Source organism: Salvelinus sp. IW2-2015, linkage group LG34 (genome assembly GCF_002910315.2).
Source record: "Salvelinus sp. IW2-2015 linkage group LG34, ASM291031v2, whole genome shotgun sequence".
In the NCBI taxonomy this organism is placed as follows: Eukaryota; Metazoa; Chordata; class Actinopteri; order Salmoniformes; family Salmonidae; genus Salvelinus; species Salvelinus sp. IW2-2015.
The window spans coordinates 4,863,966-4,890,925 of NC_036873.1; the positions used below are offsets into that span (position 1 = coordinate 4,863,966).

At 43.5% G+C, this 26,960-nt stretch overlaps 1 protein-coding gene, 1 long non-coding RNA gene and 2 pseudogenes across 5 annotated transcripts; 1 reads left to right on the plus strand and 3 right to left on the minus strand.

Moving 5' to 3' along the window:
• Window positions 1-5,436: 5,436 nt before the first annotated feature.
• Window positions 5,437-7,648, minus strand: LOC139023643 (uncharacterized). 4 transcript variants are annotated; one of them, XR_011474795.1, is made up of 3 exons: window positions 6,111-7,648; window positions 5,781-5,914; window positions 5,437-5,718 (listed from the first exon to the last, which is right to left on the minus strand). It is a non-coding gene; the product is annotated as an uncharacterized lncRNA (long non-coding RNA). The 4 variants fall into 4 exon arrangements; XR_011474792.1 differs by having other exon boundaries at window positions 5,437-5,730; XR_011474793.1 differs by having other exon boundaries at window positions 5,437-5,730; window positions 5,953-7,648.
• On the plus strand, window positions 7,553-10,923 carry LOC111958283 (zinc-binding protein A33-like). The gene is made up of 6 exons (XM_023979514.2): window positions 7,553-8,025; window positions 8,420-8,515; window positions 8,795-9,025; window positions 9,132-9,154; window positions 9,240-9,358; window positions 9,575-10,923. Exons 1-6 carry the CDS (start codon window positions 7,618-7,620, stop codon window positions 10,108-10,110), a joined length of 1,413 nt encoding a protein of 470 aa, XP_023835282.1. The 5' UTR covers window positions 7,553-7,617; the 3' UTR covers window positions 10,111-10,923.
• Window positions 10,924-19,424: 8,501 nt separating this feature from the next.
• The window catches only part of LOC111958329 (histone-lysine N-methyltransferase EZH2-like), a 14,823-nt pseudogene continuing 7,287 nt past the window's right edge, over window positions 19,425-26,960 (minus strand).
• LOC139023633 (histone-lysine N-methyltransferase EZH2-like) lies at window positions 20,451-24,895 on the minus strand (annotated as a pseudogene).

Consider the following 26,960-nt stretch of genomic DNA (forward strand, 5'->3'; position numbering starts at 1 on the left):
CTGTTAAATACACAAGGAGAGAAGTTTGTAGCAATTATAAGAAAGCAGCTGCGTTCTGATCTCTGTGCTACTGTGAGGAGAGTGAGGTCTTGGTGGGAAAATGCCTTGCATGTACCATGGAGGTGCCACATTTACCAGTCTCCACTGTCTCTCCTTTCCTTCTTCTGGACAGACTATCACACCACGGGTCTAGTTGTTACTGTCCCCTACCTCAACCTCCCAGCTGTGTGTCCCTGAGTTAAAGCCCTCAGAGCCCAAGACCATTTTTAGTAGTATATAAAACCTCTCTGGGTTGTCAGGAAGCTGCTCTCTCTTTATTGTTAAGGCATGGTCGGTCCTCAGACAGTAGCCAAGATAGGTCATTAAGAAAAAATGGATTATCTATTTCTCCCCTTTTTAATGTTACAAGTACATGGAAATCAACAATCTGTCTCTGTCTTCATAGTGTAAAGTCTACAAACGTAGTCCACTCTGTTCGTAACAGATTCTAGTTTTGGAAAAATAAAACTGTATTGAGATCCAATTTTTCCTCGATGAGAAAATTAGCAGAATGTCAGCCAAAATCCATCTCGCTCAATCTTCTCCCACTGCCGGCCACTGCGCTTCCTCTCACCACCATATTTAGTAGTGAGTGGTAACACCAACCGGATGCTTCACATACACTACCGTTCAAAAGTTTGGGGTCACATAGAATTGTCCTTGTTTTTGAAAGAATATTCTATCAATCATCCAATGTCTTAACTCAATAATTCTCCACTTCTATTATTCCATCAATCTCAGCGAATATCTTGATAGAATCAATTATCTAGTAATAGATATATTCAAGGATATTGTTGCCATTCTTAATAATATTCTTTATCAACTTCATTCGCTCCATCGGTTCTCAATATCTGATTCATATATTGTCAGATATCATCCATATCCGATTTCTATCAAATAGTCTCATTCAATATCATTCTATCATATCTATCATATCCATTCTAGCATATCTATCATATATTCAATATCTATCGAATATACACTTCTGATCAATATCCATTGTCATGTCTCATGATCTTATTGCAATTCAGTGGCAGGTTCCCTACTCTATCAATGTCTATCAATATAATAATTTAGTCCAAACTATACATTCTAATCATTAATAATATCAATAATCCGCATTCTATCAATCAGATAGTATATCACATTCGTTATCAATATCTACAAATAAGTTAGTCAATCTGTACGATTTATCAGGACTATCCATATTATGCAATATTATCTCATATGTTGTACTATCACTATATTCGAGTATTCAAGAATTACATGTCCTATCAATAATCTAGTTCAATATTCTACTCCAATATTAGCACATTCTATCCTTTCAAAAGTTTGAGGTCACTTGGAAATCTCCTTGTTTTTGAAGAAAAGCACCACAAAAAAATTGCTTTTCTTTCAAAAACAAGGACATTTCTAAGTGGGCCCCAAACGTTTTAGCAGTAGTGTACATCCGGTGAAATATCTGTCTCATTGTTCAATCTGTGACCATAGTATAGCCAAAGATTTGTATAGCTATTTGTCAGTTTTATGTCAGGTAACTTAGCTAGCTAGCTAGCCAACCAAGGTTAGAAAACTTGCTAGCTAGCGTGCTAGCTAATACTAGTACTGCCAACTCTCAAGCATTGACCGTGAGACACGCATTTGACCCTGTTCACACTCTCTCACGGCACACCTTAAATCTCACGCAATGAAAAGTACTGTTTTTATTTTTCTGTTTGGGTAGGCTGTCATTGTAAATAAGAATTTGTTCTTAACTGACTTGCCTAGTTAAATAAAGTTTAAAATATATATATACTTGTACTTTTGATACTTACGTATATTTAAAACCAAATACTTTGACTTTCACTTAAGTAGTAGTTTACTGTGTGACTTTCACTTAAGTAGTATTTTACTGGGTATTTCACTTTTACTTCAATCATTTTCTATTAAGGTATGTTTACTTTCAAGTATGACAATTGGGTACTTTTTCCACCACTGGCTATCAGTACACTATAATTACAAGTAAGTACCCCTCAAGATAAACTTAATTCTAACTAGCCAAATCCTATGTAACACCTAGTAATTACATTGCAAATATTAAATGTACTCTACATTGTACTAGTGTGTTTATTCTCTCACTTGGATCGCACTTTCAAAAGCTTTAAAATGAGGGCCAGCTTGTCAGGATGGGTAATGTACTGTAAAAGTACCCATTCATTACAAATAAGTACCTCTCAAGATAGACTTCATTTTCACTAGCTAAATCCTGTATAAGAAATAGGAATTACATTGTACTTAGACAAACAACACATGTGCTTTGAAATAGTGTCTTATTCCTCCTCTGGGATGACACTCGTATTACATCTGCTTTCGTAAGCTCAACCAAGTTAACCCAGATGGCATGCTTTATTTTGGGGGAATGTGCTTGCAACAATGTTGACTGGAGATATATTTTGAAAGGTACACATTCATGGTTAAGTAATTAGAGCCTATGAACATAGAGTATAATCTCTCAAAAACCCAGCGCAGCCACAAGGGATCCCAAACTTTGTCACAGTTGTTAATTAATCGGATGCAGCTGAGAAGAAGCAAAACACAAAGTTGGGGAATTTAGTGGAAACCTGCCCATTTGTAGCGAGCATGGTAACAAGCATTCATTGCTACACTTCTGTAGTTACAGACCACAATTACTACCAGGTACATGTTGTTAGTACATTGTAAAATATGAATTGTTACAGTTACTGTAACTACAATACTTGTTACAGTGTATTTACACGTGTGATTACACAGTAATAAAGACCCTTGAAAGGAAGTGTTAACCTAAATTCACATGATTTGTCGGTTTTTATTGATTGACAGATTGTTATTGATTGTTTGATTGTTAAGTACATTTAATATGTCCTTTTGTTCCTCTGCAGAACTTTAATAGCCTCTGAGCCGCCTGGTCCCCCGAGCTTAGATGAACGGTTCACTGCAGCTGTAATCAGTCTGGTAATTACTTTAAGGCCTTGAGGGAAAGTTAAGTGACCTGCCTCCTCTCTCTCTCTTCTCTTTCACTCTGAACCTAACCAAATGTAGCAGGCGTAGAAGATACAAAAAAAACTGTTGGGGGAGGTTCTCTTCTGCACTGTTCAACCAATCCAGTAAATGTGGAGGAGGAGTTAAGATGGAGTGTCACCTTGTCAACATCCAAAAGAGGAAGTGGTATCACAGGCTCTCTTTCCATTTCCCCTGAAAACCGGATGCATCCGATTGTTTTGCGACCCTGCAGGGGGTCTGACTACATTCCTAACGAAAATAATGTACTTTTTACTCCATGCATTTGCCCTGGCACCCAAAAGTACTCGTTACATTTCAAAGGCTTAGCAGGACAAGAAAAAAGTCAAATTCACACAGAGAACATCCCTGGTATTACCTACTGACTCTGATCTGGTGGACTCACTAAACACAAATGCCTCGTTTGTAAATGATGTCTGAGTGGTTAAGTGTGCCCCTGGCTATCTATAAATAACATAAATCAAGAAAATGATGCAGTCTGGTTTGCTTCAGCAAATACTTTCAGACTTTTACTAAAATTTTACTTTAACTTAATTAAGTAGTATTTTACTTTTACTCAAGTAGTATTTACTTTTACTTAAGTATGACAATTGGGTGCTTTTTCCACCACTGCAAACACCTGGGCAACCTGCAGTTCACAGTCTGGGAGAAGATGCAGGTGGTTGGGAAATACAATGAGTATTAATTCAATCAATCAATCACATTTTATTTTGATTAAATATAAATATTGCAATACAGTATACAGGGAACCAGTATAGTCTAAAATCACAGATATTTGTATTGTGTCTAGTTTTCTCTGTTCAGCTCCTGTGATTCTTGAGCCAAACACCGCCCACCCGCGTCTCATTGTGTCTGAGGATCTGATGAGTGTGAGACGCAGTGAAGAGCAACAGCAGCTTACTGTCTAAACAGAGAGGTTTAAAAGATATGTATGGCTCCTGGACTGAGGGCTTAACTCAGGGACTCACCACTTGGATGTTGAGGTAGGGGACAGTTATGAATGGTCACTGGATGTTATACAAGAGTCGGTCCAGAGGAAGGAAGCAGTTAGGAGCAGTAGCGGTCCATTAAAATCCCTGGGGAAGCCAAGCCCCTCCCCCCAAACGCCATATTACAACCTATTTGTTGTGATACTTGTGTTGTTTGCTCTATAAACTGTTAATTCATATGTCTTGACACCATGATATATAGGTCTAAAGGCCGAGACAATAAGAAGACACAGTGGCAGAATAAATTCAACCACAAAACCGGACAGCAAACTCTGTCCAGTGAATTATTGAATGTAACAAACAGTTACATGACCTACAGCATGGTCAAGCAAGTTCATGTTTCTAACATTTTCGGACCACTAAACAACTATTGATTTAGAACCACAGAGAGCTACAGGAGCTGCCTCCACTATTCCAGCACCATTTTAACTTCAACATTTCAACATCATCAAATCACCTCTGCTTAGTCTAATACAGTGATAACTAAAAGATACCAAAAAATGATTTAGTCCAATCAACGTAAGCTAAATATGATGTGGCTGTCCATGGTTCTGATATCTGTGTGCATTCGTGCAAATAGTAAACCATGTTGACTCACCCTATTTGTAGAGAAACGCCAATGCCATCCTCCTCTCTTTCATGTTGAGAAACGGTCTATGACTGTCATACAGTACACTCTTTTATTTTTTGTTGTCCTAGGCTACCTGGCTAACATGCTTGCTTGCTAGCCTAACTTCCATTCATGGGCAACAGTAGCTAGTTAACATTAGCCGACTACATCTAGCTACATATTGAACATCCATCGTCTCAGGCCAGGGGCACAACAATGTATGAATTAATGGTTGGATCAGAATCGCCTTTATAATCATTGGTCAGTACGGAGAATTGAGTAAAACCACAAGTCCAAATGCCTATCTCCATCCATGGCTAACTTAGGAAAGGGACAATTTTAGCTAGCTAGCCAGCGGAGGACAACAACACAACAATGCAACAATTCAAGTTTTTCTGTCAATGACATATGCTCTCAATGGGATTTGATAGGAGTGACGCCAAATCCAAGCTGCTTTCCCTTGACACTTTCTTTTTGGTGCACCAGGACCATTCACAGTTGAGCTCGCTCAGTTTAGCTCAAAGCTGATTGGCTAATTTTGTATACTTTTTTGTCAAGGGAGGCCAGATGCTCGCTGGCTTCCCTTGCCTTCAATGCTACGGGCGGCATCAATGTCATAGTGGTTTGGAACAGACATCATCAGATCGATGGCCTACACTTAGAGACAGATGGGCGCTGTTTCACTCGGAGGCTTTCTCATGTGAGATACATTCAGACTATTGTGAATTGAAGGAAAATGATGAAACACAGAGAGACGAAAGATCATTTATTTTATGTTTTATCATTTTTATATTGGTCAATTATTTTGGGAAGGCTAGCATCCCTGGGCATCCATGAATACACACCACTGGTTAGGAGTGGATACTGGTGACTGAAACAGTTTGATGATAAATACACAGCACAGTCTCCACCAGAGCCCTTGACCTGACCATTGACCTAACAGTAGACCTGATTGTAGACCTAACAGTAGACCTGACTGTAGACCTGACAGTAGACCTGACTGTAGACCTAACAGTAGACCTGACAGTAGACCTGACAGTAGACCTGACTGTAGACCTGACAGTAGAACCTAACAGTAGACCTTGACTGTAGAAAATGACGTAGACCTGACTGTAGACCTGACTGTAGACCTAACAGTAGACCTGACAGTAGACCTGACAGTAGACACGGTACCTGACTGTAGACCTGACTGTAGACCTGACTGTAGGCCTGACAGTAGACACGGTACCTGACAGTGGACCTGACAGTAGACACGGTACCTGACAGTAGACACAGTACCTGACAGTTGACCTGACAGTAGACCTGACAGTAGACCTGGAACCTGACCTTTGACCTGACAGTAGGTCTGACAGTGGACCTGACCTTTGACCTGACAGTAGATCTGACAGTGGACCTGACCTTTGACCTGACCTTTGACCTGACAGTAGACACAGTACTTGACAGTTGACCTGACAGTAGACACAGTACTTGACAGTTGACCTGACAGTAGACCTGACAGTAGACACGGAACCTGACCTTTGACCCGACAGTAGACCTGACAGTAGACCTGACAGTGGACCTGACAGTGGACCTGACAGTAGACCTGACAGTAGACCTGACAGTGGACCTGACAGTAGACCTGACAGTAGACCTGACAGTAGACCTGACAGTAGACCTGACAGTGGACCTGACAGTGGACCTGACAGTAGACCTGACAGTAGCGTATAAACTTCCGAGGATCAAAGGAAAGCTGTCCTTCTCTGACCCTCATAACAGCACATACAGACGTTCACACACACTTTCACTGATAGTTTTTTCAGACAATTGCTGTAAACTCCACCCTCTGAGGATCTTACCATTCAAGGCCTCTGTAACAGTGGAAAAGCTCAGTCATGTTACATCTCCACTGCCTGCGCAGCTACGGGGAGATTCATATTACTATGGTTTGTGTTGCATACTCATTACATCACTGATTAGTCCCTACCCAAGGTTCCTAACCGCTCCCGAGTGGGGCAGCTGTCTAAGGCACAGCATCTCAGTGCAAGAGGCGTCACTACAGTCCCTGGTTCGAATCCAGGCTGTATCATATCCGGCTGTGATTGGGAGTCCCATAGGGCGGCGCACAATTGGCCCAGCGTCGTCTGGGTTAGGGTTTGACCGGGGTAGGCCGTCATTGTAAATAAGAATTTGTTCTTAACTGACTTACCTAGTTAAATAAAGGTTAAATTGCATAGGCCTGCATATTATTATTTTGTATAGGCCTACAGATAAATTGGTTTATAAAGGCCTTGATTGCCAATAGTCTGCAAATAGTAATAAATGGTGATAAACATTGATTGAAATTGTGAGCTTGTCCTTTAGCTGCTTGCAAAATTGCTTCCTTTTTCCTCATGTTCAGCTGTTGTCAGAGAAGGGACAGTGTGGTGGGGCTTGTCCCTGGGTGAGGGTAGCTGTATCTCTCAGACCGTCTAGCCCAACCTCTTAGCCACCCCCCCCCCCCTCCTAGCCCCTATGCTTCCTGATTTCTCTACGTGCGCTCACTGAGGTATTATAAGAACGCGTGCACTGCCATGCCAAATAAGTTTCCTGGTCTCAGAAAGCTCCACCCCTTTGGAATAAAAGGAACAAGCTCAGTTACTCCCAGTGACTAGAGACTGCCTTTACACAGCAAGGATTACTAGCCAAACACTGACCTCAAGCTGCTGCTGGCTGAATCACAGTTTCGTTTCTAAAGCCTTGAAAGTTAACTTTGGTACTAGGCAGAGGGTGAATCTTAATGTCATACTCCTCGTGTCCTCCCTCCTTGCCTCCTTCTCAAAACCCATTGGATGAGAAAGCCAGAGGTCCCGCCCCCCTAACTTTCTCCTCCAATGGGTTTTGAGAAGGCGGGAGAGAAGATGCGAGGAGTATGACATTGAGATTCTCTCTAAGTCATTCCAGAGGAGGGAGTGTCTCAAAAACAGAATGGCTTCCAGATCAGCTTCTCCTGAGGAGGATCTCTCCTGTCCTTTTTGCCATGAAATCTTCAAGGATCCTGTGGTCCTGTCGTGTAGTCACAGCGTCTGTAAAGCCTGTCTGCAGCAATACTGGAAACAGAGGCGATCTCAGGAATGTCCAGTGTGCAGGAAGAGAAGCAGATCAAAAGGCAATCCTCCCTGTAACCTGGTCTTAAAGAACCTGTGTGAGGCATTCTTACAGGAGAGGAGGCAGAGAGATTCAGGGGAGTCTGAGGAGCGCTGCAATCTGCACAACGAGAAACTCAAGCTCTTCTGTCTGGACGATAAACAGCCCATCTGTGTGGTGTGTCAGACCTCCAGAAAACATAAAAACCACAACTGCTGCCCCATAGACGAAGCTGCACAGTATCAAAAGGTACAGTAGCATAAACAGGTGAATTTAAAATACAGTACATATCAATCATATATCAAATATAATATACAGTTAGTATCAATGTGTTGTTGTGTTTATGGCAGTACTGCTGTGTGTGAAACCAGTGTCAAATATATATTTTCCAAGTATTTTTCTCAATATTCTGGAGAATATTGATGCAAATAATTTCCTACTTCCTGTAAAAACAGATCTATCCGGATTGAAGAGTACAAACATCTAACCACACACATATGATGTGACACCTAACTACTATACTCACATAACCTGGCTTGTACACAGAGGGGAACAGTCCATTCCCCTTCCCTCCATGTAGATCAACTCTGTAATGAAACAACAAAGTACAAATTCTCTTCAATAAAACAATTTCTCATTCCAGGAGGAACTCCAGACTTTCCTGAAGCCCTTACAGGAGAAGCTGGAGGTCTTTAATAAAGTTAAACAAACCTGTAACCAAACAGTAAAACACATTAAGGTGAGGATGCTGAGTTGTAAGAGAACATAGAATTGTATGGATTTTACTCAAAGTATTTTGTGGGTAAACTGTGAAAATGAACATTTAAATAATGTAATGCCTTTCCTCTCACTGTCTCCAGAGCAAGGCCCAGAGCACAGAGATACGGATTAGAAAGGAACATTTAAATAATGTAATGCCTTTCCTCTCACTGTCTCCAGAGCAAGGCCCAGAGCACAGAGATACGGATTAGAAAGGAACATTTAAATAATGTAATGCCTTTCCTCTCACTGTCTCCAGAGCAAGGCCCAGAGCACAGAGATACGGATTAGAAAGGAATTTGAGAAGCTCCATCAGTTTCTACGAGAGGAAGAGGAGGTGAGGATAGCTGTTCTGAGGGAGGAAGAGGAGCAGAAGAGTCAGGTGATGAAGGAGAAGATTGAGGAGATGAGCGGAGAGATATCATCACTTTCAGACACAATCAGAGCCTTAGAGAAGGAGCTGAGAGCTGAAGACATCTCATTCCTACAGGTCAGCGCTGCGCTCTCTAAGTTGACATGATGTGTTGGTATGTGTATCGGTTGACTGGTTAATATTGATTGATTGTTTCATTTAATCTTGTCTTCTGTTTTTTCAGAACTATAAGGCCACAGTGGTAAGGTAAGTGATCTGTCTGCTGTCTCTCTCTTCTCTGTGGTTCTGAACCCAACCCTACAGCAACACTGACTCCTGAACGTTCTTCCAGAACCCAGTGCACACTGCCGGATCCACAGCTGGTCTCAGGAGCGCTGATAGACGTGGCCAAACACCTGGGAAACCTGCAGTTCAGAGTCTGGGAGGCGATGCAGGGGATTGTGAAATACAGTAAATAAATATCAATTTATGATTATACTAAAATGCATTTATCTGCCTGACCGTCAACTGTGCAGTGCAAGTAACCAGTATCATTGACAGTGGTACACAACTATTATACATTTGACTTGTTCTTCCAGGCATCCAAAAATATATATATTTTTTTAAACAGCATCAACTAGAAATCACCCACAGTTCTAATCTAGTAAATCTGCTCTTTGCACTCAGGTCCTGTCACTCTGGACCCTAACACTGCCCACCCAGGTCTCGTCCTATCTGAGAATCTGACCATTGTGAAATGCACAAATGAGAAACAGCAGCTCCCTGATAACCCAGAGAGGTTTGATTACTATGCATGGGTCTTGGGTTCTGAGGGCTTTAACTCAGGGACACACAGCTGGGACGTTGAGGTTGGGAACAATACATTCTGGTCACTGGGTGTGATGGAAAAGTCTGTCCAGAGGAAGGGAGCAGTTAATACTGGACACTGGCGATTCTGGCACTTCAAAGGTAAATACGGTGCATTTTCCCCACCAGAATCAACCAGTGTCCTCCCTGTGGCAAAGAAACCCAAGAGGATCAGAGTGCAGCTGGACTGGGACAGAGGAGCGCTGTCATTCTCTGACCCTGATGAGAACACATGTTTACACACTATTACACACACTTTCACTGAGAGAGTCTTTCCGTACTTGGGTAGTTACTGCAAGCTCTCCCCTCTGAGAATCGTACCAGCGAAGGCCTCTGTAAACGTACAGCATAGTTAGAATCTCTGTCTAGTGCAACAGCATTTATTGATGATGATACGTGTGTCAATACATGTTTATAGGTCAAAAATCATCTTACAAATCAACTCCATTTTATTTTACAATGAACAGAAATTGTTGTTTGACAGTGAAATGTATAGAATGTTAAAGGTAATTGACCTCTATGAGTGTAAACCCCTTGTTCTTGATCAACCTTGTCACAGTGCACTACCACTGCCCTTCCCCTTCATGTGATGTTTCTGCTCATCTTAAAAATCTACTTGACAGTCAGTCACACTTCACTGTATATTCATTGTAACATTATTTGGGAAGCTTAGCCATTAGAGGCTTCTGTCTCTGGAGGATGCCAGACAGAGCGGAATAATAATTATAACGATTCCTATCTGGCTCAAAGAACCATGAAAAAGAAAGCAATCTAGTGGTGGGTTGTCTCAGAGAGAGGTGTTGATTCCTTTAGAACAACCAACCCAGGTACTTGGTGCTGCTACCTGCCCATTGGTCAGTGGGAAGGGTACAGAGTGTTCATACTGTAGGTAGGTGAGCTGACCGATGCCTGGTCAGTGAGGACTAGGTATGTATGAAGTGTCCTGGCAGTTGCACAGCTCTAGGTGGTTTGACCTGTTAGAAGACAGCCTGACCAGCCCTGTAGGCTTTGAACCTCAGCAGAGCAGGCCGACCGTCTGAGAGAAGGAGCTGTCAAACTAAACGTGAAGTATTCTATCCGCCCTGTGTATTGTAAATGATTTGTAAGGCCTGTTGTATGTCTTGTTATTACCAGTAATTCTCTATAATAAAATTGGACAAAAACGTGAATTTTCTCAGTGTGAGGTTTAAGAACAGCCAGAGTGCCAGGCTGTGTGTGTGCTGTCATACCAATGACTTGACAAGAACACACAGATGTGGGACCTGGCTAGGTTCAGAACAGGGCTGTTCGATGTCAGTCCTGGAGGGCCAGAACACTTCTGGTTTTCATCCTGTCCTTCTATTAAGGGACTAACTTAGACCTGGAACACCAGGTGAGCGCTATTCTACCTGGTAGAAACCCAAAACAGAAGTGTTTGGGCCCTCCAGGACCAGAATTGAGCAGCCCTGGTTAAGAACACTGAGGAGAACAGTACCACAATACGCAGGGTTCTAGTTGACTGAAAGTTCAACCCCTCATTCACATTGTCATCCGGACATTCACCTGCCCAAGGTAATATACTGCACAACACTGTAAAACTCAGCTCTCTCAGGACCAGGTGATTATTTACCTGTTCCATCTAAAAAGTATTTAAAGCAGGACTTCATCTCATTATAAACAGCCAGATTCAGAATTAAAACAGAACAAAATAATATTCCTCCTAAACTGTGACCTTCAGATCCTGCTAACCAAACAAGAGTGAGTCTTGGAAGTGACCTGTTGCCTCCAGAAGCAATTCTGGAGGAGGGAGTGTGAGAGAAAATGGCTTCCAGATCGTGTCTCCCAAAGGAGAGAAGATCTCTGCTGTCCTGTGTGCTATGACATCTTCAGGGATCCTGTCATCCTGTTATGTAGCCACAGCATCTGTTCATTGGTAGACAGCCATAGATTTTCAAGCTGATAAGTCAAAACTATAACTAGGCTACTCAGAAACATTCACTGTATTCTTGGTAAGCAACTCCAGCAACTCCAATAGGTTATTGTCCTGCTGAAAGGTGAATTCCTTTCCCAGTATCTGGTGGAAAGCAGACTGAACCAGGTTTTCCTCTTGGATTTTGCCTGTGCTTAGCTCCATTCCGTTTATTTTTTATCCCCAAAAATTCCCCAGTCCTAACGATTACAAGCATACCCATAACATGATGCAGCCACCACAATACTTGAAAGTATGAAGTTATGTGTTGGGTTAGATTTGCCCCAACTCGAACGCTTTTGTATTCAGGACAAAAAGTTAATTTCTTTGCCACATTTTTTTGCAGTGTTACGTTTGTGACTTGTTGCAAACAGGACGTGTGTTTTGGAATATTCGACTTTCGACTTTTCACTCTATCATTTAGGTTAGTATTGTGGAGTAACTACAATGTTGTTGATCCATCCTCAGTTTTCTCCTACCACAGCCATTAAACTTTGTAGCTGTTTTAAAGTCACCATTGGCCTCATGGTGAAATCCCTGAGTGGTTTCCTTCCTCTCCGGCAACTGAGTTAGGAAGGACGCCTGTATCTTTATAGTGACTGGGTGTATTGATACACCATCCAAAGTGTAATTAATAACTTCACCATGCTCAAAGGGATATCCAATATCTATTACCCTACAAATAGGTATCCTTTGCGAGGAATTGGAAAACCTCCCTGGTCTTTGTTTTAAATTCCGTCTAACACAACAAAATGTTGAAAAAGTCAAGGGCTGTGAATACTTTCTGAAGGCACTGTATATGGGGCAATTAGGATTTGTCATCTGTAATGGTTATGATAAATTAGGCATTGTTACGCACTATTGGTATATAGATAAATGTGCACATAAAAATATATATATACCTCCCAATTTGTTGTTGTTGTTGTTGAGTACCCATCCCTAGTTGCAGTGGTGGTGAAGTGGTTGAGGCTGTAAGGAGGAATAACAGCAGACAGCACCACCTAGTAGAGGCTGTAAGGAGGAATAACAGCAGACAGTACCACCTAGAGGCTGTAAGGAGGAATAACAGAAGACAGCGCCACCTAGAGGCTGTAAGGAGGAATAACAGCAGACAGCGCCACGTAGAGGCTGTAAGAAGGAATAAACTAGAGGGCTCTGGACTTCAATGGCAAACAGCACTCCTACTCTGAGAAGTTTGAGGGGTGTGTTTGTGGGGTGGTCCTGGAGGATGCCAATCCCATTGTAGACGAGGTGGAGTTCAAACCAGAAACCCTGATCAGTCTTCCTGGGATACAAGAAGTCCCCCACTGTCTACCTTTATCTCCTTCTCTTCCTCCCTCCATTTATCTTTCTGTGTGCCTGTCAACTGCTCTCTTTATCTCCTCTCTCTCTCCCTTCATCTATCTTTCTCTCGCTGTCTGTCAAAGCATGGATGTAAAATGTAATCCTATGTGTTGTTCTTATCTCCAGTAAGAAGCGGCGTGTGAACATTAACGTTCCTATGAAGTCTGAACAGGAGACCACACACAAGAACATCGAGGAGGACCACAAACTCCCCATAAAGATGTGTTGCATACTGAAAAATCACATTTCTTTGTGTACTGAATGTGTCTGTACATTTTTATTTTATTTAACTAGGCAAGTCAGTTAAGAACAAATTCTTATTTACAATGACTGCCTACTGGGGAACAGTGGGTTAACTGCCTTGTTCAGGGGCAGAACGACAGATTTTTACCTTATCAGTTCGGGGATTCGATCTAGCAACCTCTCGGTTACTGGCCCAACGCTCTAACCACTAGGCTACCTGCCGCCCCATAGGGAGAATAATAAAGATGAGGAAGGTTCTGAAACACCAGCAGCTACTGGCTGAAGTCCTCAACCTCTCACTTCAAACGCAGAGTCCCTGTCATCAAGGTAACACACTTAAGCGATAATGCCCGGGATAAGCTGGTGTTTGGAGGATATATTGGCACGGGTGTTGTTAGGCCCGAGAGGAAGTCCATGGCTGGCAAACCGTGCCAATATATCCTCCCAACACCAGATTCCAGGGCAATATTATTTTTATACAATGGGTTAAAAACATATTTGAATGATTGCCATATTTTCATTAAAAACATTTATTTTGATTAATTTATTCATAATATTTCATCCTTCCACAAGATATAGTCCCGACACAAATCTAGGGTTGCTACCCAAGCCGGCTGATCGTTCGTTCTATTGGTTCGTTTGCCAGAGACGCGACACCAGTCCATCAGTTGTTTTGCTCTGCATCTACGGAAGCGACCCAGTCGTATATATTCTTTTTGAAGTTTAACCTGACTAAGTTAGACGTAGTTGGCTAGCTTGCGAGAAAGGGAGAAGAACGTTGCCAGCCAGTATGGCAATGGAACATTTAGAAGGAATGACTGGGTCGCGTCCAGATACAGAACAAAATGACTGGGTCGCGTCTCTGGCAACCGAACCAATAGAACGAACAAACAGCCGGCTTGGGTAGAAACCCTAGATTTGTGTCGGGACTATATCTTATGGAAGGATGAAGTAGTATGAACAAATAAATCAAAATAACATTAATAAAAATGTCAATCATTATTTTAATATGTTGGTAATCCATTTAAAAGTGATAATGCTCAGCTGTCTGGCAACTTGGAGAAACCCCAGTCAGAGGAGACACTGGGAGGAGAGGAATGGAGAAGCCCCTGTAGTTTGTTTGAGACCGGACCAACTGGACTGATGCCACTGCTGCATAGTTTGATGCGTTTACATAGGCAGCCCAATTCTGATCTTTTTTGTCTCACTATTTGGTCTTTTGAACAATCACATCAGATCTGATTAGTCAAAAGACCAATAAATCTGAATTGGGCTGCCTGTATAAAACGCAGCCTGTGAGAACAAGACATTGGCGGCTCAAAGAACAATTGACACCTTTTATTTGCTCTTATTTTATTAAGCATAACTTTGAACAATACTCCATGTAAACAGTAAAAATCAGCACCTTGGTAGTCAGACAGAAGAGTGGTCCTGGAGAGACAACTGGAGGAAACCAGGGCTACGTTCAGGAGGGAACGTTAGAAATGTCTTGTGTAGAGCAGTTTCACTATTCTATATGACAGAGAAGCATGGCTCTTCTATATAGTAGGCCTGTATTTCTATCTGAACATTCTAGAATGTTTAATCCCACTGGACGCCAGCCATGTATACTTCAGGGAGTATACATCTAACAGATCGGTGGGATACTAGCCAAGATGGTGGATAAATGTCTTACTCAGGCTGTTTACCATTGAAGAAAATGGTCACAGTTGCGGTCTATTTAAGGGGTGTCTCCCCCATAGACACCAAAGGGATAGCGACTGGGTCTGGTCTACTTAGTTCATTGACTGTATATGAACCAGAAACAACGAGGGAGTAGGATGTCTCTCTTCCGTCTGACACTAATCTTCGGGAGCTGCTGTGTCTGCTGGTTTTCCAGTCAGACTGATTTAGACCTGGGCAACCAGGTTTGTGTCTGAGCAATCTGTGAATCATTGGATCAATGCATCTCCCAGAGTTCCCCTGCCCTGTCCTAACATGAGCAACAAACTACTTAAAACAAAAGAATTTCCTGACTTCACCCATCCACTAAACACAACCGTCAGTCATTGATATCTGTTCGTAGGCCTTTACAGAGCCCTCCCAGCTGCCGGTAAAGTTGACACAATAAGTTAGTTGTAAAAACAGGAGACAGGAGCAGTCCGTGATTCAAGGCTGGTCGTATTGCTTCAAATCTGCAGTATTCACTAGCAGCAGGCGTCACTATATTACAGTAGCTGGGAGTCTCCCCAGACTACAAACATGGAACCTTCATCATGCATGATTCAGATTGAGGATACATCAATCAATAATCAGCACTTAAGGGCTCTAATCAAGTGACTATTCAGTGTTCGAACAAGATGCAAGGAACGGCATGAGTAGATACCTGGGGGCGATTACAAAACGCCAATGAAGATTCAATACGTGACAAAACATGCCATTGTCCTTGCAGTAGTACCATCTAGAACAGAGACCGCATCCAAGCATCCCTCAGGTGGTCATCATCATCATCATCATCATCCAGAACAGAGACCGCATCCAAGCATCACTCAGGTGGTCATCATCATCATCAAAACATTGAAACAAGTGAAACAGACAGAAGATGATTTTTGGAATAAACCAGATGTTCTGCTGGTCATCACGCATCCTTTCACTGTCACCAAGCTCAGATGGCGCCGACAGAGATGGTCGTCTCGAGTCCTTAGAAAACTATGCAGTATTTTGACTTTTGATTTCTCATCCGTATATTTATATGTACATATTCTTATTCCATCCCTTTAGATGTGTGTATTAGGTAGTTGTTGTGGAATTGTTAGATTACTTGTTAGATATTACTGCACGGTCGGAACTAGAAATCACAAGCATTTCGCTACACTCGCATTAACATCTGCTAACCATGTGTATGTGACCAATAAAATTTGACCTCCGATATCAGGCTATAGTCCCAAAACAGTGTTCTGGCACTCCAGTGTGTGTCTGTGGGGTCTGAGACCAAGGTTTGGACACTGGATAAGGGAGTGGGGAATCACCAGTCACGGAGATCTTTTTAATCCACATTTAGTCTAGCTGGTGGTCAGGGGCTAATGCCAGGCCCTAAAAAAAAGAGTTTTGGTCCCAATAAAAGATTTAAAACCAGTTGTGATTTCAGAGTCAATAATGTATGCATTCATTTGGATTGACCTCAAGTATAAAAAAAAGTATCACAGAGCTAAAGAGAACCAGTCAGTGGATTTATTAAGAACGGTTAATGTTTGTTAGCTGTAAACAGGAAGGACGTTCTAGTGACCATAGTTACCAAGAGGCTCACAAATCCCAGAGAACGGGAAGATTTGTTGGTAGAAAAATTATTCAAAGTGAGAAAAAGAGACTTTCCAGAATTCTTGAAGCATCCCAGGATTCCGACAAAGAGTCGTTTGGGTTTCCTGAAGAGTGTGTGTGTGTGTGTGTGGGTGTGTAAGGGCTTTGTGTTGATCCAGAGGTAGAAGAGGGGATCATGGTATCTCTGACTCCCGCTCGATGCCGACGTACTTCAGAGCATCAGCCTGACTGTACCTGAGAGAGAAACATGACCAGTTAGCTAGAGATGTCAAACCAACCACAAAGCGTGTGAGTGCAAGCGTACGTATAAAAGCCGGGTTTACAGTTACTCTAACGTCATGTCAGTAGACAATTAGAATGCGACAAGTGTTGATGGTTAAAAGACTTCATTTATAATCCGGAGGAATGTCTGAAGACTGTCAGTTTCCTTGTCTCACAGGCATGAAGAAAGTGAATGTCTCTGCGACTGTTGCAACATTCATTGTCGTGGTTACTGGGCTGCTACAGCAACAAGACCAAATCCATCTGTGCAGAGACTGTGGGTCTGAAATAGTGCAGTAGCATTACCTGCTTTTACTTTAGTCACTCACAACCGTAAGCCGTTTTCTGTAAGCTCGCCATTACCTTGTAAATAATGTTGTGGGTTTATGTTCCTCAATGAATAAAAAGTGGCTGCAGTTAAGGCCCTGTCAGCTATACTTGGGTCATTAACGAGCTAACAACGAACCAAAACATTGTTTAAAAAGTTGCTTTTAGTCACCTGTCTTGCTAAATTGACATTTACGTCATTTCATTTTAAACTGAGGGGTTTATTGCAGTTCAAACTCAACTCTGGACCACTAATAAAGGGACTGGTTTCCACCTAGGAGACCAGGTATGTGCAATTAATTATCAGGTAGAACAGAAACCCAGAAGGTTCCGGACCTTGTAGGGTAAGAGATAAATACCCCTGAAATAGAGAAAGTATGCTATTTGGAACACCAGGCTGCTGAGGTCATGCAGAGACTGTCGTTTTGTGTTTATACTTCTTCATAACGATGACACGTTTGATGTCGGACGACAGAATGTTCATGATGTCGCTGCGACAGAGGTCTACAGTCATGTCCATAGACCCAAATAATTAATTTTAATCATTCTAAAATTGATTAAAAATACTTTTTCCCCCTCATCAATCCACAGACACACACACACACACCCATAATGCCACAGCAAAAACAGGTTTAGACATTTCTGCAAATGTAAAAAAAATAATAATAATATTCAGACCCTTTGCTATGAGACTCAAAATTGAGCTCAGGTGCATCCTGCTCCCATTTATCATCCTTGAGATGTTTCTCTTGATTGGAGTCCATCTGTGGTAAATTCAATTGATTAGACAAAAAATGTCTGCAGCATTGAAGATCCCCAAAAACACAGTGGCCTCCATCATTCTTAAATGAAAGAAGTCTGGAACAACCAAGACTCTTCCTAGAGCTGACCCCCTGGCCAAACTGAGCAAATTGGTGAAGAAGGGCCTTGGTCAGGGAGATGACCAAGAACCCGATGTTCACTTTGACAGAGCTTTGACAGAACCTTCCAGAAAGGAAACCATCTCTGCAACACTTCACCAAACAGGCATTTATGGTAGAATGGCCCGAAGGAAGCCACTCCTCAGTAAAAGTCACATGACAGCTCACTTGGAGTTTGCCAAAAAGCACCTAGACTCAGCCCATGTGAAACAAGATTCTCTGGTCTGATGAAACAAAGATTGAACTCTTTGGCCTGAATGCCAAGCGTCACATCTGGAGGAAACCTGGCATCATCTCTACAGTGAAGCACGGTGGTGGCAGCATCATGCAGTGGGGATGTTTTTCGCAGTAGGGACTGGGAGACTAGTCAGGATCGAGGGAGAGATGAACGGAGCCAAGTACAGAGAGATCCTTGATGAAAACCTGCTCCAGAGCACTCAGGACCTCAGACTGGGGTGAAGGTTCACCTTCCACAGGACAACAACCCTAAGCACACAGCCAAGACAACGCAGGGGTGAATTCAGGACAAGTTTCTGAATGTCCTTGGGTGGCCCAGCCAGAGCCTAGACTTGAACCCAATCAAACATCTCTGGAGAGACCTGAAAATAGCTGTACAGAGCTGCTCCCCAACTAAACTGAGAGTTTGAGATGATCTGCAGAGAAGAATGGGAGAAACTCCCCAAATACAGGTATGCCAAGTTTGTAGCATCAGACCCAAGAGGTGCTTCAACAAAATACTGAGTAAAAGATCTGAATACATATGTAAATTAGATATCAGTTTTTTGCTTTTAATACATTTGCAAACTTTTCTAAAAACCTGTTTTTGACTTGTCATTATTTAGTATTGTGTGTAGATTGATGAGGCAGGGAAAAAAACATTTAATCAATTTTAAAATGAGGCCGTAACGTAACAAAATGTGGAAAAAGTCAAGAGGTCAATGAGGCCCTGTACCTTAAGAGTTAGTCATTGAGACCAAACGGGGAGGGAAATCGACACCCTCCTCAGAGTATTCACATGGACACGTGCTGAGTAGTACGATCCTAGTTGACCCGGCCGCCAGGCTGCAGACTGGCTGGTTAGTAACCCTGTTGACCCGGCCGCCAGGCTGCAGACTGGCTGGTTAGTAACCCTGTTGACCCGGCCGCCAGGCTGCAGACTGGCTGGCTAGTAACCCTGGTTGACCCGGCCGCCAGGCTGCAGAGACTGGCTGTTCAGTAACCCTGTTGACCCGGCCGCCAGGCTGCAGACTGGCTGGTTAGTAACCGACTGTTGGTACCCGGCCACAGGCTGCAGACTGGCTGGTTTAGTAACCTGATAGACTGACCTGTAGTCAAGAAGAGCTCCTCTCCAGTCTGGATGGTTTCTCTTAGCGAAGTCCCTTACCTGTGGTCCCCATTCACCATCATCACTGCAGAGAGAGGAGACTGTCAGCACAATACAGAGGTCTTATCAGTCAAAGGCTGCATCAGTGTTACGTCTGTTGGTCCCATCTGCCGGCGTATTAAGTTCTATACACCAGACTGGCTGGATCAGCTGATATCATCTGGTGGTTTAAACACTGCTGTAGGATACTTTCTCATCTTGACCCTTGGGAAACATTCACACAAAATCAACTAATGAAAGTGTTTTAGGGGCTGTCTGACCTTTTGCATAGCAGTTGGGATGAACGGAATGGTTGGCCGAAACGAATCTTGTTTCCCTTCCTAGTAGCATCCACTACAAAGTCTGGGGAAGGGGGGGGGGGGGTTAGCTTGCCCTCCCACTTAACAAAACAGTATTCTCAATACTTTTGTGTGTGTGGGTTACCATGTTGAGGTTGACTTTGAACTAAATCTCACATGTATTTGTCCATAGACCTTCCTCTGCGATCACCCTCATCTTGGAGATTATCTACAAGGAAGGCGAGAGAGAAACACACACACAGCAGGAATCAAGCAAACAGCAAAATTTTATTCCACAGGTTTGTAGCATCACATACAAAGCAGGCAAAAGCCATCACACCAGACAGAAGTTTGAGCCTCACCTCTCCACAGTACTCAGAGATGAACTCATTCTTCTGGAACTGGCTCTTTGATGAAGTCCCCAGCCTGCAGACATCCAGCGGCGCTAGGAGCAGGTGCTGAAGGTGGGGGCAAATAGTGAGCAAACAGATACAACCAAACAAAGGAAAGTCCTGTACAGCTGACATGCGATCGCATACTGGAGTTTTTTATTGTGTGTGTGTGTGTGTGTGTGTGTGTGTGTGTGTGTGGTGTGTGTGTGTGTGTGTTTGTGTGTGTGGTGTGTGTGTGAGACCTTCTTGCTCCCTTTTATGGAGCAGTTTTTTACAGGAGACGTCCTTTGTCTGTCCAGTGTTCAGCGGCTACCGCAGGTCAGACACAGGTCAGGGTCACACTCCCTGACCGCCAGGTGAACACGGGACACTTGCTTGTGTTGCACTGGGCCTTACTACACCTGCATCCTGGAAACGGTTCTGAGCCTACAACAGACAACAGTTAGAGTGAGTGTGTACAGAAACTGGTTCATCTGCATGTAATATGTATGGAAATAAAGTATTTAAAAATGTCCTCACAACTTGAGTGCAAACTTGGCAGAATTTCTCACAGAAGGTACGAGCGGTGACGCAGGGGCAGGAGGAGAGTCACAGGCTGGCGGGGGTGGTCACATGGCTGGTAGGTTAACACGTCGAGTTTGGACGAGCATCTAAGGGGAAGGGTTCCAAGCACAGGTCAGCAACTTGCACAAAATCAACAAAATGAATTAGTCATAAACCTCGTCACATTGACCACAAACACTTTCAAAGATTTGTGTGGTCGCGCAGCTAACAGAGTATTGTGGAAGGTTCCAATGCTCAGAGAGATGGAGACCATCGTCACCTTTCTTCAGCTGGATCTTTCCCTGCAGTAAGTGGCCCATAACCTGAAACACCACACCAGTAAGTTGGGTATGTATTTTCCATGAAAGTTGACAACCAGAATCCTCCGACCTTACCCTTCTTCAGTTCGCACCATTAGTGACCCATCAAGCAGTCAGTCTATATTTTGGGCGAGGCTTACATGCTGACCAGACCGGCACGTCGCCGTGCGGCGAGGCGTCATTCAAATATATTATTTCAAGAAATCCATGTTGTACCAATTATAATTGCGCGCATGCAGACTTCTGGCGGGCTAAAGATATGAAAGTCAGGCTTCTATTTCTGACGCAGATCGAGTGCAAGTCCTGCCTCTCCATCTCCTCATTGGGTTATAGAAGCAGGTACCCACCTTTTGCATTCCTCATTGTTATACCCACGTGGGTGGATTGAAAAGAGAACTTTTTCCAGTAGTCGTGTAACTATAATGAAAGTTTAGATGCCAATCACCATATAAAGTTAACGATGAAAAAGCCTGGAGGAGGAGATACTAGAACGATTCGGTTGGCCGTTTTTATGTGTGATAATTGTCGGAGTAGACGTCCTTGTGCATTTCAGGTAAAATAACAACTCAATGTTTATGTCCCAAAACAAATTAGCTAGCAACAGCAGCTAGCTAAATACGACAAATTAAACTTTAGCTAGCAAAGTGGCAAGCTAACTAGCTAATTACCATACATGTTTAATTGCTTTAGACCTGTCCCAAATTTAACTGTCATTTGTTTGAGAGTATTTTAACCTGCGTGTCGTGGATCGCGTTTTGGTGTGGGGGGGCTAATTAAATTTACTGCAGATAGCGCAAGAGGCGGCACGCGAGCAGCCGGTTTGTGTCGTGTTACTGTGGTGTTTCCGGCCTTCTTTCTTGGAGAGTGGGCGTGTCTTCGTCCTCAAGCCGGAGCACGAGCGATGATCTAGACTCTTTCTCTTAGACTCGTAGACCTAGAGACACACATTACTAGGACAATAATACAACCTGCCAAGTTAGCCCACAACGTTATTGAGTTCAAGGGGGGGTAAATGTAGAAATGTGAAAGAGAGAAAATTACTTTCAGCATAGGTGTGTGATGATAGATTACACACACTGTCTGCAGGTCTTGGTTCTATGAGTCGTTGCTATAGGGCAGTAGTATCATAGTAGGTTTCCGATGAGTAACCTAAAGAGTGAAGCCCTCCATTAGCGGCTCCATCACCACAACCTGTAGGGTCCCACACGTCAGCTTCCAACTTTCTCTGAAGGCTGGCACGTGAGTTGCCCTCTAGAGTACACACACGGTAATGGTAGTGTTGTCTGTGAGTGTTGGTGTGTGGTGTGTTGGTGGGCGTGTGGTGGTGGTGGTGTGTGGTGTGTTGTGTGTGTGTGTGTGTGTGTGTGTGTGTGTGTGTGTGTGTGTGTTCGTGTTGTGTGTTGTGTGTGTGTGTGTGTGTGTGTGGGTGTGTTGTGTGGTTACCTGAGCTGCTGGGTGGTGTCCTTCTTATCATCATCTTTCCCCTCCTGCTCGCTGTCCGTGTCTTTGGTATCCGTGGAGACTGTTGGTGTGCTGGGCCGGTGTTGCGCTGGGCGTCCCCGGCGACGATCACGGGCTTTTGGAAGGAGTCTTGGACTCTCGGTTTGCCATGCCGTCCAGGGTACTTCCCTCACCAAACCATCCTAGACACCACCACAGAAAACAATCAGAACTGAGGTGCTCTCTGGTGCTGTGTGTGTGTGTGGTGTGTGTGTGTGTGTGTGGTTGGTGTTGTGTGTACTTGCGCACCAGGTACATATAGCACCGTCACCAAGGGTTTACTGTCCAACAGATTCTCCATGTTTTTACGCTTATAGGTGTTAGGCGGTCGCATGGAAGGCTGGAGAGAGAGACAGAGAGGAGATGAGTGTTGTCACAGTGGAAGTCAAAGAGGGGTTAGTGCAGAACAGTCTAACATGGGAGAGAGAAAGCGTGTCCGTACACTCACGTGCAGGAAGCATCGTATTTGAAGCAGCGCCGGCAGAACAGGTGTGGAAGGAGTGTAGACTCTGTTCTCTCTGAACGGAGCGCAGCGTTAGGACCGTCATGTTGGAGTACACTCTGGAGGCACCGCACCGGGCACTGGGCTCTGTCAGCTCCTTGTACCTGATAACACACACACCTCATATAGTACAGACAAAAACAGAAACATGCAAACTACTGACACACACAACCACCACAGAGAGTACTTTACTCTCTTTGAGTTGCCTCTGTGGGCCCTTATCAGGGAACATGGAGGAAATAGGCCTCAAGATCTTATCAGACGGAAACTTCTTGGAACTGTCCTGCTGCCTGGCCTAAAAGCAGAGAACACATTAGGGGATACACACACAACACTTCTTTAAAAAACAGTCACTGCGTCAGCCACACAGGACACAGGAGGGTTAAGGCAAAGAGATTAAGACCTGAGAGACTAGGGAAGGGCAAACTACGGTGAGATAAAGGGGGAGAGGCGAATCGTTTTGGGATAAGGCTAATTTCTATTTTCTTGGTTAGAGGCAGTCTGCCCTTACTTTCAGTGTTGATCAGGGGTTTCATGGGGGATCCTCAACCATGTGGTCCTTCCCCTCAACACAGCTTCCATCTTCAACTCCTGCTCTTTTCTCATCAAAATCCTCCTGCGTTGTCACTGACTGGGATCAGGCCGCCCACAGCTCCACAAAGATCTCATCATTAATGAAGGCACTCTGGAAAACAGCACACCACCAGTCATTAAACATGACCACATCACATCAAAACGTGATAATTATAAACAGCTGTCTTTACCCCGGTCTCCGTGAACTTTGCCGTCGTAGTTCTTGATGAGTTTCCTCTATGAAGGTTCCGTCTTGGTCCAGAATCTCGTCTCCCCCATGTAGGGATGTTGTGGAGAACCGTCTTATCTTCTACCTACAAGGCAGGCCAGGTGTGTCAATAGGCCAGGTGGGTCAGTAGGCGAGGTGGACACACCTGGTCTAGCTGACACACCACACACATGGCCCTACTGACACACACACACTGGCTACTGACACACCACACCTGCCTACTGACAGACACCTGGCCTACTGACACACACCTGGCCTATGACACACACTGGCCTAACTGACACACACCTGCCTGCCCTGTAGGTGAAGTAGCGAGTCAGTAGGCCAGATGTGTCCGAACACTCCATTAAAGTTTAAGAATCACTATCATCAGTCGGGACTAGACTACTACATCAGATTGATAACTACAGTTTCCGCGCAGTGTTTCAGAACAAGCTTAGTATTGCAGTTTGTGTGTTTTTATGTTTACCATGAAGTTCTGCTGTAGCGGGGACCAGGAAGTACATGACAGTACACGAGGCCACAGCGTTGAGCGTCTTCAGAGGGATCAACTGTTTTGGAGAACTCGAGAAAACCACTGTCCACCGTACACTGTAGAGACAATATACACATTTAGAACTCAGACAAGTACACTGGTGAAGAAACTTGTAAAGGTGAAAATTGGTGCAAAGACAATAAACTGATGTTTTAAAAACGGACATCTGTTAGCATGTAAAAATGGTTTACAATTCTTTGGCTAGGTGCAGTGAGTGAAGTTCGCGCTGACTCTCTGGTCCATCGTAAGAGTAACAGATGTCATGATGTGAAGGGTGGAATCCTCCTGGACTTCCACTCAGCATTTCAGGATGTCTGTCCGCTCCAAGATCGTCTGACGGTTAGAGTTAAACATACTCTAGGGAAGGAGAAAACGCACCGTCAGAAACCTCTCTCTCTCTCTGGTGTGCGTGTGTGCGTGCGTGCGCTGTGTGTGCGTGTGTGTACCTTGACCTCGTCGGCCGTCTGAAGCGTAGCCTCAGTACTCACACTTCACCCTCTCCTCCAACCCACTGGTCCCTTCAAGACGCTTCCTGTCAGCACCATGGTCAACCTGGAAACAGGCTTTCCAGTCATGCACAGTAACAGGCGAAAAGGCTAAGAGCTTTATGCTTCCGCACTAAGAGCTGAGATTTTGGACATTTTAACAAAAACCCAACGGAACTTTGGACACCATTTTCATCCATTGTACATGTTGCATAAGGGGCGAGTCTATTTCCAGAGTCCATGAACGGTCGTTTCTAGTTTCGATTCCCATCTCTCACACCCGTTCTACAGACGCACTCGAGAAATTCAACGCCACGGCCAACTACTTCTTGGTTTCATGTCTCTAATTCACATTCAAAGGCTTTAATTGTCCATTTACTTGGGGTAAAAGCAGAAATCCAAATCAGTCTTTGGCTTTCCATCACAGGGCTCAGTCCCAAAAACACAGTCCTGTAGCCTCCATAATAGCATCTGCTTTAGTAGAGAAGTCCTGGAGAAATGGGATTGTTGGAGATGGCCTGAGTTCACAAGCTGCAGATCATGTGTCCTGCTTCAAGACTGCTGTCTGATTGGTCAAAACCAAAATACTGATGACACACTACTGGAAAGAATACTGCCCTATAGCTCTGGGTAGAGGACTAGAGTCTTCCTTTCTGTTCTCTGCTGACATTGTCATATCTGACCAGCCTGCAGTAGATACGCTTGTCAAAAATAATACAATTGTTCTTTCCTCAGTAAAACTGAGGAAATCAACAGCAGTCTTGCAGCAGACACATGGATTTCTGCAGCTTGTGAATCAGGCAGTCTCCAACATCCATTTCTCCAGGACTTCTCTACTAAAGCATGATGCTATTATAAATAAAGCCTGGTCTAATCAATCAGATCTCCTTCTTGAGGACACATACACTCTACAGGCTGCCATGGGAAACCTGTCATCACACACCACCGGCACCACACTGGATACTGATTGTCTAGGGTTTCTTCTAAGAGAGAATTGAACTGCCAGTACGTTTCACAATATAACTTTACTTGACATGAGTTACAGGAAACAACCCACGTATTCCTGCTGTCATTTCTTCATAACGCCAGACAGACACCTCATACAGACATGAAGTTTGAAGAGAACACAAGGGTAAGCTGCAGTGTAGGCACCCTGGGTGGAGAGCAAGGGGTTGGCGGATTTGTTTGTGAGGAGGAAGTGAACCCAGCAGTTCCTACAGTTGCCAGACCTCACATTTCCCCCACCCCGGTCCGATTCGAACAGGCGACCTTTTAGGCTATAGGTCAAACTTTTTTAAGCCGCTGGGCTACGGCGCTACTGAATCTTTCTTGTTTACAGTTCGATACAAACACGTTCAGATGTTGCGATGAGGGTCTCATATGTAAGACGAGAGTACAATAACAATCGTATAAGGTAATGCTGTACTACACTAGTGCAGACACACATCTCCTACTAGTAACCTGCTGCGTGAATTATCCTAACTGTAGCGAAAAAAGTAATTCCGGTCGTAGTTGTATAAACCTAGTCAAAACCCTCTCAAGTGAACCACACAATTGGATTTTTCTTTGTTCATCAAACCGCTTTGATGTCATTGCTATCGCCAAATCAATCGCTGTATGTCAAATGTGACAATTTGACAGAATTGTAGTTAAGTGGTTTTTCAACGTAGCTAGTATCAAGCAAACTTGCCAATTCATATGAAGCTAGCTAAGTGTATTTCAAACCCATCCTACAAATAATTCTGATTCTTGTGATAATATGCCTTGACATAACGGAAACTGAGTAACGTTAAGGCTTGAAATGACACCGCTACAAAGTTCAAATAAAGTTAAACGTGCAGGCATGAGTCAATGCGGAACATTGAAGGAAACCCGTCCACGCAGGCAAAACCACCGAGTTAATTGGTACTAACTATCATATTTCCACATTGGCTGGCTAACTTGTTTTGTTTTTATGTCCTGATAACTGCAGATCAGGCAAGTCAAAGCGGGGTCAACGAACAGTAGTATCCTTCCCTACCTAAGCGACCAAAGACAGAGGAAAATAACGTTGTGCACTTGCTATTTAAGTATTACTTTGTTTTTCACTGAGGAAAGAACAATTTGTATATTTTGACAGCGTATG